Raw genomic sequence first — 12231 nt, 5'->3', positions numbered from 1 at the left:
CAGACTCAAAGTCTAAACTGCTTTTTGAGGACTTCCAGAGCTGTAATGTTTGACTGTCGCCTTCCCCTATTTTCAGAGAAAGAAGGGTCTCTTCCTTTATATTGTAAGAGGAAGGGATCATTTCAGACAATAGTGGTCATTTGTGGTCCAGGTTGACTTTAAGCTCTTCCCCCCCCTTCTCAGGGTTGCCATTTTCTACCATCTTCCTTTTTCCCCCATCAAGAGGAAGCCCACCTCTGGACAGTGAAATATCTCTTAGATATCAGAGCAATTGTTCAGAGAGCAGCAGCTGATGGGAATTTAATCTAGGTAATTGGTAGTTCCAAAAGATATAGAGGTGGGGACAAGATGCACTTTGGATCTGAAGTGGGTTAAAATTCAAGACTCAAATTCAAGATGGAGTCTCTCCAGTCTATATTAGCTGTGATTGACTAGGAGAAATTTTGTTTCTTCAGTAGATTTAAAAGAAGAATCTTCATATATCCATAACATCAAATATTCACCCTGAACTGACATTTCTAGTACCACTCCCTACCCTTTGGGCTGGCTTCAATACTGAGGGTGTTTACAAAGGTTATATCTGTGATTGCAGCTGTCTTCTGATGGAGGGGATTCTATAAGATTCCAAATTTGGTCAGCTGACTTATCATAGTGAAGCTGCAGAGCCTTGGAGGAAATGGCTGAAATTTGGAACATGTTCAAGAACATAGACCTCCTAGTCAAGCATGAGAAGAATGCTCTTTGCTTGGTACAGTTTCTAACCTGTCTAGATGCATTGGCAGGTATTGAACAAGGCTGTGTCTTCCCCGAGGAGGAGACAGATTAAAAGCTGAGCTGGTTTTAGACCTGAGCCTGCAATTTCAATGTGCATCTCAGACTGTAGTCTTATCGCTCTGGGGCTTGAGGGTTGTGTGCTTCAATCTGGTTATGAGGGAAATGTGGCACTCTAGAACAGCGATTCTCAACCAGGGGTCTGGGGCCTCTGTGGGGGCCGCAAGCAGGCTACAGGGGGTCCTCCAAAATAAATCAGAGAGCAGGGCCAGCATTAGACTCGCTGGGGCTCAGGGCAGAAAGCCCAAGTCGTGCTCTAAGACATGCTCAGCAACTAGCAATTCCATTAGGTCAAGCTTTCAGAGAGAATTTTGGACACCCAGTAAGTGAAACTCTCTACAATGGTGGTAGCACCAGTACAGGAAGGACCCATACAAAAACTGAACAGGCTGCATATCACAGCTGAGACAAACCTAATAGAATGAAGACCATCACAGGTTCCATATTAGCTCAGACTGGTCTCTGAGAGAAAAAAGGTCTTTATATAACTGCACCTAAGAGGAATGAGACTGGCTATTTTGGCATTCTGCAAAAAGCAATAGCAAGTGTATCCTGATAAACCTCAGACAACTCAGGAGTAGCTGTGCACCTAAATCAACAAGGGGGAAGAAACACTCCCAATTCATATGGGCAGGGAACTTGTTCTCAGCATGAGCCCTGCACATCTTGTATGCTTGAACTTACAGTCAGACTGGTTTAGCAGATCTAAAGTGCTCCAATACAAATGTTAGCAGCCAGCAGAGCGTGACAACCTTGGCACCTCTTTGTGACATGAAAAAATATTAAATGCAATCAATTCTACAGCAGTTACCCAGAGTACGACGTTCTTCATGCATGACACATTATCAGTCTTTGGGATTTCTGTGTAGCCTATGTGTTCCCTCCATTTCTTCTCACCTGGAAAGTGCTGGAAATTAGTGTGTGATGCAGGGCCCTACTGATTCTCATACCTCAGGAATATCCTTGAAAGATGTGGATACTCAGGAGTTAAACCAGCAGACATCTGCTTATGTAGTCTTTAGTGGTAATGTGCTTACAACTGTACTTCCATAAGGGAGTCTCATCTCAGGAGATATATAGTTGAAAAAGGTGTGTCTCCTTCTCCCTGTTTCTCCTACCTGCATCATGTATCTCCTTAGTAACCAGTATTATATTTTGATTTTGATCCACACCAAAAGGGTATTTGAGGATGGAGGGGACAAGTACTAGTTATGTGGATCATCATGTATGGGTATAGGTTGAGAGATATGGGTGGAAGTGATAGTCCCTCCTAACAGTGAGTTATCTCCTCTATTATTATCTTTGGGGTATTTTAAGAACCCAGGATCTATGCTGTAACAGCCCCGATCATACAGTATGTCTTCACTAGCAAGGTTAAAGCGCTGCCACTAGTCTTGGCTGGGTTGGATCTTATTTTAGAAGTGAAACTCTGTGACTAAGGGGATTGGATAATGGAATATAGAATTTCCTTAAGTATACACTTCATTATAATTATGGTAGCAATGTAATGCTGATGGCTTATTGTAATTCAGAATAATAAAATATGTCATTGTCACCATTCTGAAAGAACAGTGCCATTTTTCAGAATAAATTCTACAGCTGACATCAAAGGCTCTCCTCTGACCCAGCTGACAAAAGCACAGACTAAGATGCTGATTTTGTTTTCTACATTAATGATAAACTTAACACAAGTGAGAATTTCTTTTATTTAACTTTGTTAAAAGCCCAGAATGACACTGTAAATCTAATTTTTGGTTAATTTAATTTAAAGCACATTGTGAAGAACTTCAAAAGGATCTCACAAAACGAAGTGATTGGGCAACAAAATGGCAGATGAAATTTAACATGGACAAATGTAAAGTAATGTACATTGGAAGAAATAACCTCAAGCATATATACAATATGATGGGAGCTAATTTAGCTACAGCTAATCAGGAAAGAGATCTTGGAGTCATCGTGGATAGTTCTCTGAAGACGTCCATGCAGTGTGCAGCAGCAGTCAAAAAAGCAAACAGGATGTTAGGAATCATTAAAAAAGGGATAGAGAATAAGACGGAGAATATCTTATTGCCCTTATATAAATCCATGGTACGCCCACATCTTGAATACTGCGTACAGATGTGGTCTCCTCATCTCAAAAAAGATATACTGGCATTAGAAAAGGTTCAGAGAAGGGCAGCTAAAATGATGAGGGGTTTGGAACAGGTCCAATATGAGGAGAGATTAAAGAGGCTAGGACTTTTCAGCTTGGAAAAGAGGAGACTAAGGGGGGATATGATAGAGGAATGTAAAATCATGAGTGATGTGGAGAAAGTGAATAAGGAAAAGTTATTTACTTGTTCCCATAATATAAGAACTAGTGACCACTAAATGAAATTAATGGGCAGCAGGTTTAAAACAAATTAAAGGAAATTCTTCTTCACACAGTGCCGAGTCAACCTGAGGAGGTTGTGAAGGCTAGGACTATAACAGGGTTTAAAAGAGAACTGGATAAATTTATCGAGGTTAAGTCCATTAATGGCTATTAGCCAGGATGGGTAAGGAATGGTGTCACTAGTCTCTGTTTGTCAGAGGGTAGAGACGGATAGCAGGAGAGAGATCACTTGATCATTACCTGTTAGGTTCACTCCCTCTGGGACACCTGGCATTGGTCACTGTCAGTAGACAGGATACTGGACTGGATGGACCTTTGGTCTGACCCAGTATGGCCGTTCTTATGTTCTTAATTATAGGATACGTTTTTTAAGCATTTTGCAAGCCATTCCCTTCCTTCTCTTGCTCCTCCTATCCCTGTCCCCCAAAAAAGGGAGTGTTATCCATTAACACATTTTACCCTTTAAAATAAGAATTTTGAATTCTTTTTTTTTTATATTTTACAGCTTCGTCCTCCTCAGCCTGCAGTGTACTTGTTTGTTTTAGATGTGTCTCATAATGCAGTGGAAGCTGGATACTTGACAATTGTATGTCAGTCGTTGCTGGAAAACCTAGACAAGTAAGAATATACATCATCTTTTTGGATTGACTTTATTTTATATTTGTGAGCAGGCTGCAGTGTTAACTTATGCTGTATCTTTTACTGTAACTTTCATACAGTATTTACAGGACCTACCAATATATGGCAGATTAGATTTTGAAATGTCTGTAGTAGTCCAGAAAAAGAATATGGCAATGTAACTTAGGACCATTTGTACAATGGTGAAGAATATCTTTTAGATATTAGATTAGAAGTGATCTGCAAAGCATTTTGTTTAGATAATCCAAAAATTATATACTGAATACTCAAAATAGCTATGGGTATTCCTTACCTCAATTCTAAATTTCTAATATTTTACCTCAGGATATAAAATAACTCTTTTGGTTCGTTTTTTCTTTCATTCAAACTTGGAAATTGTGAGCACTTGCTGTAGTTTGATAAAGTATTCTCTGCTGAAATGCCATTTTATAACTTCCATTCAATTGGTGTTTATATTGCTGTTTGACACAGAATACAAGCGTATGGGTTGTATTATGCACATCTTACATTTTCGTATTAGAGTTTAATTAAACTAATCACCACTGCACCAGTTACTGGCATTTTTCTCTAACAAATGATAAAAACAAAAGATTGAATTTTCTGTTGGTGGTAGGGAGGACATTCTCTGGAATATTATGTTGCAGATTTTGATTAAATGGATCCAATAAAGCTATAAGGAGGGGAAAGTACAAGAAAAGAAGATAGGATCTAAGAATAAAGGGAGGAGGAAAAAGAAAAGTAAAAATAAATTTAGATGAATTGTAATACAACTGAGTTCTTGCTATCGTAAATAAGTTTTTCAAACAAATTTTGAGTTGTCTGCGGTAAACCATAAAGTACTGTTAAAGTTTGACCAATTTAAGAGGTCTGATCTATAATGACAAGTGGAAGTTTGCATAGTTCTGCTTTTTATCAGGATTGTCTCACCTGCTCAGGAAATATTGAGATCACATTCTTCCTTTTTTTTAAAAAAAAATTGTTGAGTGGCCAGCCAAGAACACACTCCTCAGTACCCAACTCTCCTTGTTACTTTCTATCTAGTAATTTTGTACTGCAGTGCCAAGTGAATTGCAGTAGGTAACAATGTCCAGGATATTGTCCTATAGCTGTTGTCCCCAACACAGTGCCCATGGGTGCCATGGCGCCCGCCGGGGCATTTATGTGCACCCACCTACTGCCCAGCCGGGGAGAAAAGCCATGACCCCGCGCCTGCCGGAGACAGAGAACTCCGGGGCTCCGGGTGCCGGTGTTCTCTGTCCTCGCGTCTTCTCTCTGGCTTCTCTTCTCTCTGGATTCATATATTATGCAATATTAAATGATGTTTTTTTGTATTGTTTAATGTGCAAATACAAAATAAGCCTTGAAAAATTGTTGGCGCTCGCCACACTCTTCTGAAAACATGAATGTGCTACTGGCCACGAAAAGGTTGGGGACCACTGTCCTATAGCAGGCCACATGATAAATGGAGAGAACTGTTTTCTTTCTTTCCTTTTGTGAAAGTGTAGCACTGTAACAGAAGTTCTTCGAGTGATGATCCTTATTGTGTTCCACTGAGTATGTGCACCATGCATCCGGAACCAGAGAATTGAAAGTAGTAGTGTCAATCCACACATGTGCCCTTGCCTCGCCCAAGGTGATTAAGGATGGAGTGGACTGACTGCGTCTCCAGTTCCTTCTCACCACCACATAGACTGGGTTGGAATTATTAGGGCATGTCTTTACTTACCAATAGAGCGGCATTGTTGCAATCGATGCAGTGAGTGTCAGTTTAACATGTCTGCTGAAGACACGCTAAATCGATGAGATTTGTGTACTCCACCTCCCCAAGAAGCGTAAGGGAAGTTGACGAGAGATGCTCTCCTGTTGAAACAGCACAGTGTAGCCACTGTAGTAAGTGGATCTAACTATGTCGACTTCAGTTACATTATTCACATAACTGAAGTTGTAGAGTTGACCAGCCCTTACTGTCCTCTTACGTGACGCCCCTTTTAAAAAGAGTATAGCTGTATGTAGTTAGTTTTTTGTAGTCTTTTGCTGTTTTACTGTTTTTATGTAGTTTTTAATAATTTTAGTAGTTATTTAGAGTAGAATTGGGACTTGGGGGGGGGGTCTGTTTACATGTAAACACCACCACCATCCACACCCATGCGCGAATACTAGATCATGCTGAAGACCTCAGGCTTTAAAACATTGCCTCGTTCCTTCTCGGCCAGCGATGAACTTCAACACTGCCTCCACTGCTTGGGAGAAGTCCACTCTACATCCAGATGCCATATCTGCCAGTCTTTCCCAAGCCGTACCCAAGAAGGCTGGTCTCTCCGCCTCAAGAAGCACCTTGTGGAAGTTACCATGAGACCTTATTCAGACCCAGGCCGGGGAAACCCCTTTATATCGGCCTGAGATAGCCAGGAGTGCACTTCTGGCTGCGGAGACAAGGCCCAGCTCCAGTGATACCACCACTATGGACCCCATGCCGAGGCCTAGTCAGGAGATAAGGAAGCATGCTCATAAGCATGGAAGTAAGTCTTCCTTCAAAGTGAAGAAAGGGGACGCTCCTTCCACAAGCTCCAGCCATGGAGAAGGAGTGTGCTCCAAGACTCCTAAACATGACAAGAAACCATACCAATACCAGGTACCAAGCCGCGCATGCCATCAGTGTCAGCATGCCTTAAGGTATGGGACACGCCCACGCCAGGAAAGTCTGCCACTCCAGCATTGGTTCCCACTACGGAAAGAGTACCATTAACACCAGGGTGGTTGGGAAAGGTGCCAGAGCCCAGGAACTGCTTGCCCTGGAAGAACCTTCTGCTACCATCCATCTGAGGGAGCCCAGATATCCCATCCAGGACATGCTGTGGTCAAGGCAGCCTTCACCACATCCTCCATTATCCTACATGGTTCCACCAGATCCAGCGGTATCGCTGATGGAACCAGTATTTGAGTTTTTGTCTTCTGAGGATTCGGATGAAGTACAGGGATTGTCCATCCCTTATTGCCACTATGAATACCCAAAGACGCTGTCTATGTTTCAATATCCTCCACTCTAAGCACAGAGGAGTCACTGGTTCCCTACATCCTCGGGCCCATTGCAGCACCACTGGATCCATCAAGTTGGCCCTAATACCCACCCTCGGAACCCGCCCATTGGGTGAGAGAGACTTCACCTCTCTCCCATCTAGAGTGCCCTTGAGCAGACACTCAGAGCCAGTCATGAAGAACTGCTGAGTCACGTTCCGATGGTATTGCTGGAGCCAGGAGCGTTTTCCATCATAGTCATATTTTGCTGCAGTGACTTCAGTTTCGCTCTAACACCCAGATGACTTCTGGTAATTCCAGAGTCTCCTGCATAGGGTGGTGGATGAACTTCACATCCCCCTGGAGGAGGTACAAGACACGCAACATCAACTAATTCCTAGACATCCTTCACTCATCCTGGGTAGAGTTGCTCTGCCAGTCAGCGATGCTATCCTCCGAACAGCTTGAACAGTTTGTACTGGCTAAGGGGTCCGAGTTACTTTTCTCATCACCACCACCCCGCTCTTGCATTCCCGTATGGTACAGGCCATGACGGAGCAGTCGAGACAGCAGCACCCATGCTTCACTCCGACTGATAAGGAGAACAAATAGTTGAAACTTCTGGGATGCAAGATTGTCTCCTCAACTAACCTGCAGTTCAGGATTTCAAATTATCAAGCATTGCTTGCCAAAAACGCTTCCTGAACTACAGCAAATGAGGATTTTGCTGAAAAACTGCTGCAACAAGATGGGGCCTGATTGCAGTCAATCTTGGAGGAAGGCAAACTGATGTCAAGGACAGTGTGTCAATCAGTTGTAAACACAGCAGATACTTCATCATGCTTGATGGCTATGGGCATTGTCATGAGGAGGGAATTGTGGCTTCATTCCTCTGTTTTGTCCCAGGAGGTACAAAATATTATTGAGCACCTCCCTTTTGATGGATCCCATCTATTTAATCAGAAAACGGGCAATCCCCTCCACATGCTCAAAGATGTAAGAGCCACATTTAGTTTGCTGAGTATCTACCCACCTGTGCCCAAGTGTAAATTCTACCACCTGCACAATGGTACAGGACTTACCAGATTTTCCACCAGAGACCTTACAGACCACCATGCAAGCACCAGAAGACCCAACAATCTCATCCTCCTGGTCCACCTTCACAGCCTTCCTCATCACACATGCATCCCTCTCAGAAAAGATATTTCTGAGGAACATTAGAGAGCTGCCAACCACCTTGCCTGCTGCCATACGACCACCCCACCTCTTTCGGGGATCCTGTAGCACTCTTCTTACTAGCTTGGAGTGCAGTAACAGACAAGTGGACACTAAATGTCATCCACTATGACCATACAATTGAATTCATCATGCTACCTCATCCACAGCCCCCTCCCTCCTCAGGGACCACACCTCTGACAGCATTCTCACTCTAGAGGTGGACTCCTTCCTGCCAAGAGGAGTAATACAGTGGGTTCTTCTGGACTGTCAAGGAATGGGGTTCTATTCAACTTACTTCCTGATACCAGCCATTTTTTTTGGGTGGAGACCAATCCTGGATCTCTGTCTCAGTTGCTTCAGCCGCAAACCCAAGTTTTGTATGGAGAAGGCATGTAGTTTACAGTTCTCTCTATGCAGAACATATCCCATAGACATCCATCCGGCCTCCACAGGATGGGGTCAGCACCCCTTCCATGAGAGCCCAGGCTTCAACAATGGCCACCCTCTGTGATGTGCCACTTTCAAGACATATGTAGCGTGTCCACATGGAGTTCAGTACATACCTTCACTATGCATTATGCCTGAGTGTAGGACTCTGGACAGACGTCTCATTCATCATGGTTGTCCTCTGCTAAACTGTTCCATCATCATCCTTACAGCCTCCTACGACTTAGGTACTCCTTGTTAATCATCCTCACTGAAATACAGTAGGAACCATCACTTGAAGAAGAGTAGGCTACTTACCTGTAACTGGAGGTTCCTCAAGATATGTGGTCCCTATCTGTATTCCACTTCCCACCCTGCTTCCCCTCTGCTGTGGATCTGTGCGATTTGCCGTGGAGAAGGAACTGGATACACAGTCAGTCCACCCTGATGAAACCACGGGGCAAGGGCACATGTGCACATGTGCCCTGATGAAACCACGGGGCAAGGGCACATGTGTGGACCAGTGGACCAGGACCACTATTACTTTCATATTCTCCATCTCAGGACTCATGGTGCACATGCGTAAACCCTCAGTGGAAAACAGATAAGGACCAAACATCTTGAAGAACCTCCAGTGATAGGTAAGTAACCTCCTCTCATAACTGCTTAAAATAAGTAATTCAGTCTGTCTTAGGTTATCCATGCTAAAAGTATTTTTAACTACATTTAGAAAAATGAACTATGACACTAAGACCATGTGTCTAGCTATACTGGCAAATTCCCCTAATGGAGATGCAGCTTCTACCAGAAAAGAATTCTGTTGCCAGTCTAGCTTAATCCACTTCCCCAAATGGAATAAGCTGTACTGGCCATCATAATTGCATCTGCACTTGGGCTGTACCTGGCATACCACGTCAGTTAGAGATATGAGCTTTTCATACATCTAACTGATACATCTGTGCCACTATACTTTCTACTGTAGATCTGGCCTAAGTAATTAGGGCCCAGTTTTGTCTCAAATACACAAGCATAGTTTGCTTTAACATAAGTGGAAGCTGCAGATGTGTATCTGAGAACTGGATTTTTGGCTTTTGTATTTAATTTGTGGGTTTTTTTAATCTTAAGGCTGCCTGGAGATTCGAGAACAAGAATAGGATTCATTACATTTGACAGCACTGTTCATTTCTACAACTTGCAGGAAGGTTTATCACAGCCTCAAATGCTGATTGTTTCAGATATTGATGGTAAGTAGCAAGAAGAAAAGGAATCAAAAATATTCAAGAGTTTTTATTTCACATTTTTAAGGACAGATTAAAATCTGCTTAAGTGTGACGAATATGCATAGCAGCATATTATAAAGTGATCAGTTAAAATAAATTTACTTCAGAAATAAATTGCAAAATACTTGGATCTGAAAAATGAAACTCTGATGTTAATGATACTGGCACTGATACAAAGCAGTCTTTGTCTGTACATAAAATACATTTTGTATATACAACCAGAAAGAAAACAGGATTTATTCAATCCTTTTTTTACAGTACCACAGAATTAATATTTTGTGGTGTTTAATGTGCTTTTATTCTTTAATGAAATTTGTATTTTTCCCTCCATAGATGTTTTCTTACCTACACCTGACAGCTTACTTGTAAATCTTCATGAAAGCAAAGAGGTATGATTGGTCAAAAAAGTACTATTATATTTTATGGATAAAATAAACATTTTAAAAATATTTTTATGCAGTCTGCAGTTTAAATTCCATTGATTTCAAGTCTATATCCTCTAAATAATGCTTAAATTTAACATTTTAATTTTGCTGGAATTCATGATAGTATTGCAGTGTACAGCTGAAATCCTGTTTTTGCTATTTTATTATTCCATTTAAAAAACTACATTTTCCATACAATATGTGTTTAAGATAAGTTGAAATATTCAGCATCATGTGCTCATGCCATGCCAGTGTAGCTTCTGAGAAATTACATCACTATTTTGTCAATAATACCTTTCAATCTGTTTTGCAGCTGATAAAAGATTTATTGAGTGCACTACCAAATATGTTCATCAATACAAGAGAAACACACAGCGCATTGGGTCCTGCGCTTCAGGCTGCCTTTAAATTGATGTCTCCAACAGGTGGCCGCATATCTGTATTTCAGTCACAGTTACCATCCTTGGGTGCAGGGCTGTTGCATTCCAGAGAAGATCCCAATCAAAGATCAAGCACAAAGGTACTATTAATTTTTTCAATGGATCATTCATTATTACTGAAACTAAAAACTTGCAGTGTTTTTCTAATCTAGTTTTACAAGCTACCTTTTGTGTTTTACTGCTGCAACTTGCTATTTTTTAAATATCTCTTCAGCACATCTATATTAGTCTAATAAGAATTTAATTACAAACATTTTATGCTCTATTCCTCTGTCTTCAAGGCAAGCGAGCAGATTGTTCCATCTTCCTTAATCCAGAGTCAAACTGATAGTCAGACAGTGCTGGAAGAATAATACCACTAGTGCTTTTTATTTTAACTGTTTCCATCAGACAGGAGCTTAGGAACCACAATGAACATTTCTGCCAAACCAGCAAGGGTTCTGAAACATCAGGTCTTATCTTAATATTTTGTCACTTTATTTTAGAAATCCTACGAGTGTGCTGTAGTTTAAACCGCACATTGTTAGAACATTTATATGTATTTGAACATATGTTTTCCTGAAAGGAAGATTATGGATGTAAACTAACAGGAGGTGTAGAGTAGGAAAAAAAATATTTTTCTACAAAAGTTAGTAAGCAACTACAAATGATTATTATAAGAAAATGCTAAATATGTACATTTATCTTTTATACTATGTTTCTATGTAATAAGACATTTATTGTGCCCATGGTAGTATGCTCCCAACTTGTACTCTTTGCTGTATAATTTCCTTTACTAAAGGTTGTACAGCATCTTGGCCCAGCAACAGATTTTTACAAAAAGTTGGCACTGGACTGTTCAGGACAGCAAACGGCTGTGGATTTGTTCCTCTTAAGTTCTCAGTATGCTGACCTGGCTTCTCTAGGTAAGAAATGCTTTTTACCTGCTTCTACAGTTTGTGCTTTAAACTCACATTAAAATCAAAACTCCTTAAGGTAAGCCCTTAAATTGTGTACATGGGTATTTTAGCACTTCCCTAAATATGACTCTTCTGCTGTGGAGGAGCTGACATGGAAACCAACAGGAAAGTGGTGTGAGAGTCAGCTTATATTCTGGTGCTCTGTCATTGTAAGAGATAGATAATAGTCTTGTTATGTTCAGAACAGTAAAGAACTAGAGGAATGAGAGAGAGAGAGTAACTGAAGACAAGTTTATTAATAGTCAGTGTAGAACATGGAAGAAAAGTATTCTCATCTAGTTTCCTAAGTGTTAAACCAAAACATGTTTTTGCATACCAGAAATTAGTTATGTCTACATGAATACTGTACAGTTCACAATGTGGCATGCAACATTAAAATGCTTATTTACTAGTGTGCGTATGTGTATATATAGGTAATAAATAGTGGCTAGGATGACTCACTGTCCCCTTTCTGGTTCTTGGCCTGAGTAAGAAGTTGGGAACTGGCAGTAACAGGGATGGATCAAATCAGAAAAATAGAATAGGGATTCCAGCTAGTTGGAACAGGCCTTACTCCATTCTGTACTGCCTGACCTAGCCAGGTGGCTAGTGGTTGTAAGCCTCGTCTCCATTATAGCACCCTTG

The 12231-nt window shown here is 41.2% G+C and overlaps 1 protein-coding gene across 4 annotated transcripts in view; it reads left to right on the top strand.

Annotated features, from left to right (window-relative positions):
* Positions 1 to 12231, top strand: part of SEC24B (SEC24 homolog B, COPII coat complex component) — a 96216-nt gene that overhangs the window by 58850 nt on the left and 25135 nt on the right. For all 4 annotated transcript variants that reach the window (XM_075066207.1, XM_075066205.1, XM_075066208.1 and 1 more), the window contains 5 exons: positions 3711 to 3823; positions 9629 to 9747; positions 10117 to 10172; positions 10522 to 10728; positions 11430 to 11553. In XM_075066207.1, coding sequence (XP_074922308.1) covers positions 3711 to 3823; positions 9629 to 9747; positions 10117 to 10172; positions 10522 to 10728; positions 11430 to 11553 — 619 coding nt within the window. The remainder of the gene's footprint in view (positions 1 to 3710; positions 3824 to 9628; positions 9748 to 10116; positions 10173 to 10521; positions 10729 to 11429; positions 11554 to 12231) is intronic.

This window comes from Chelonoidis abingdonii, chromosome 5, assembly GCF_003597395.2.
Source record: "Chelonoidis abingdonii isolate Lonesome George chromosome 5, CheloAbing_2.0, whole genome shotgun sequence".
In the NCBI taxonomy this organism is placed as follows: Eukaryota; Metazoa; Chordata; order Testudines; family Testudinidae; genus Chelonoidis; species Chelonoidis abingdonii.
This window is presented reverse-complemented; position numbering and strand designations above follow the sequence as displayed.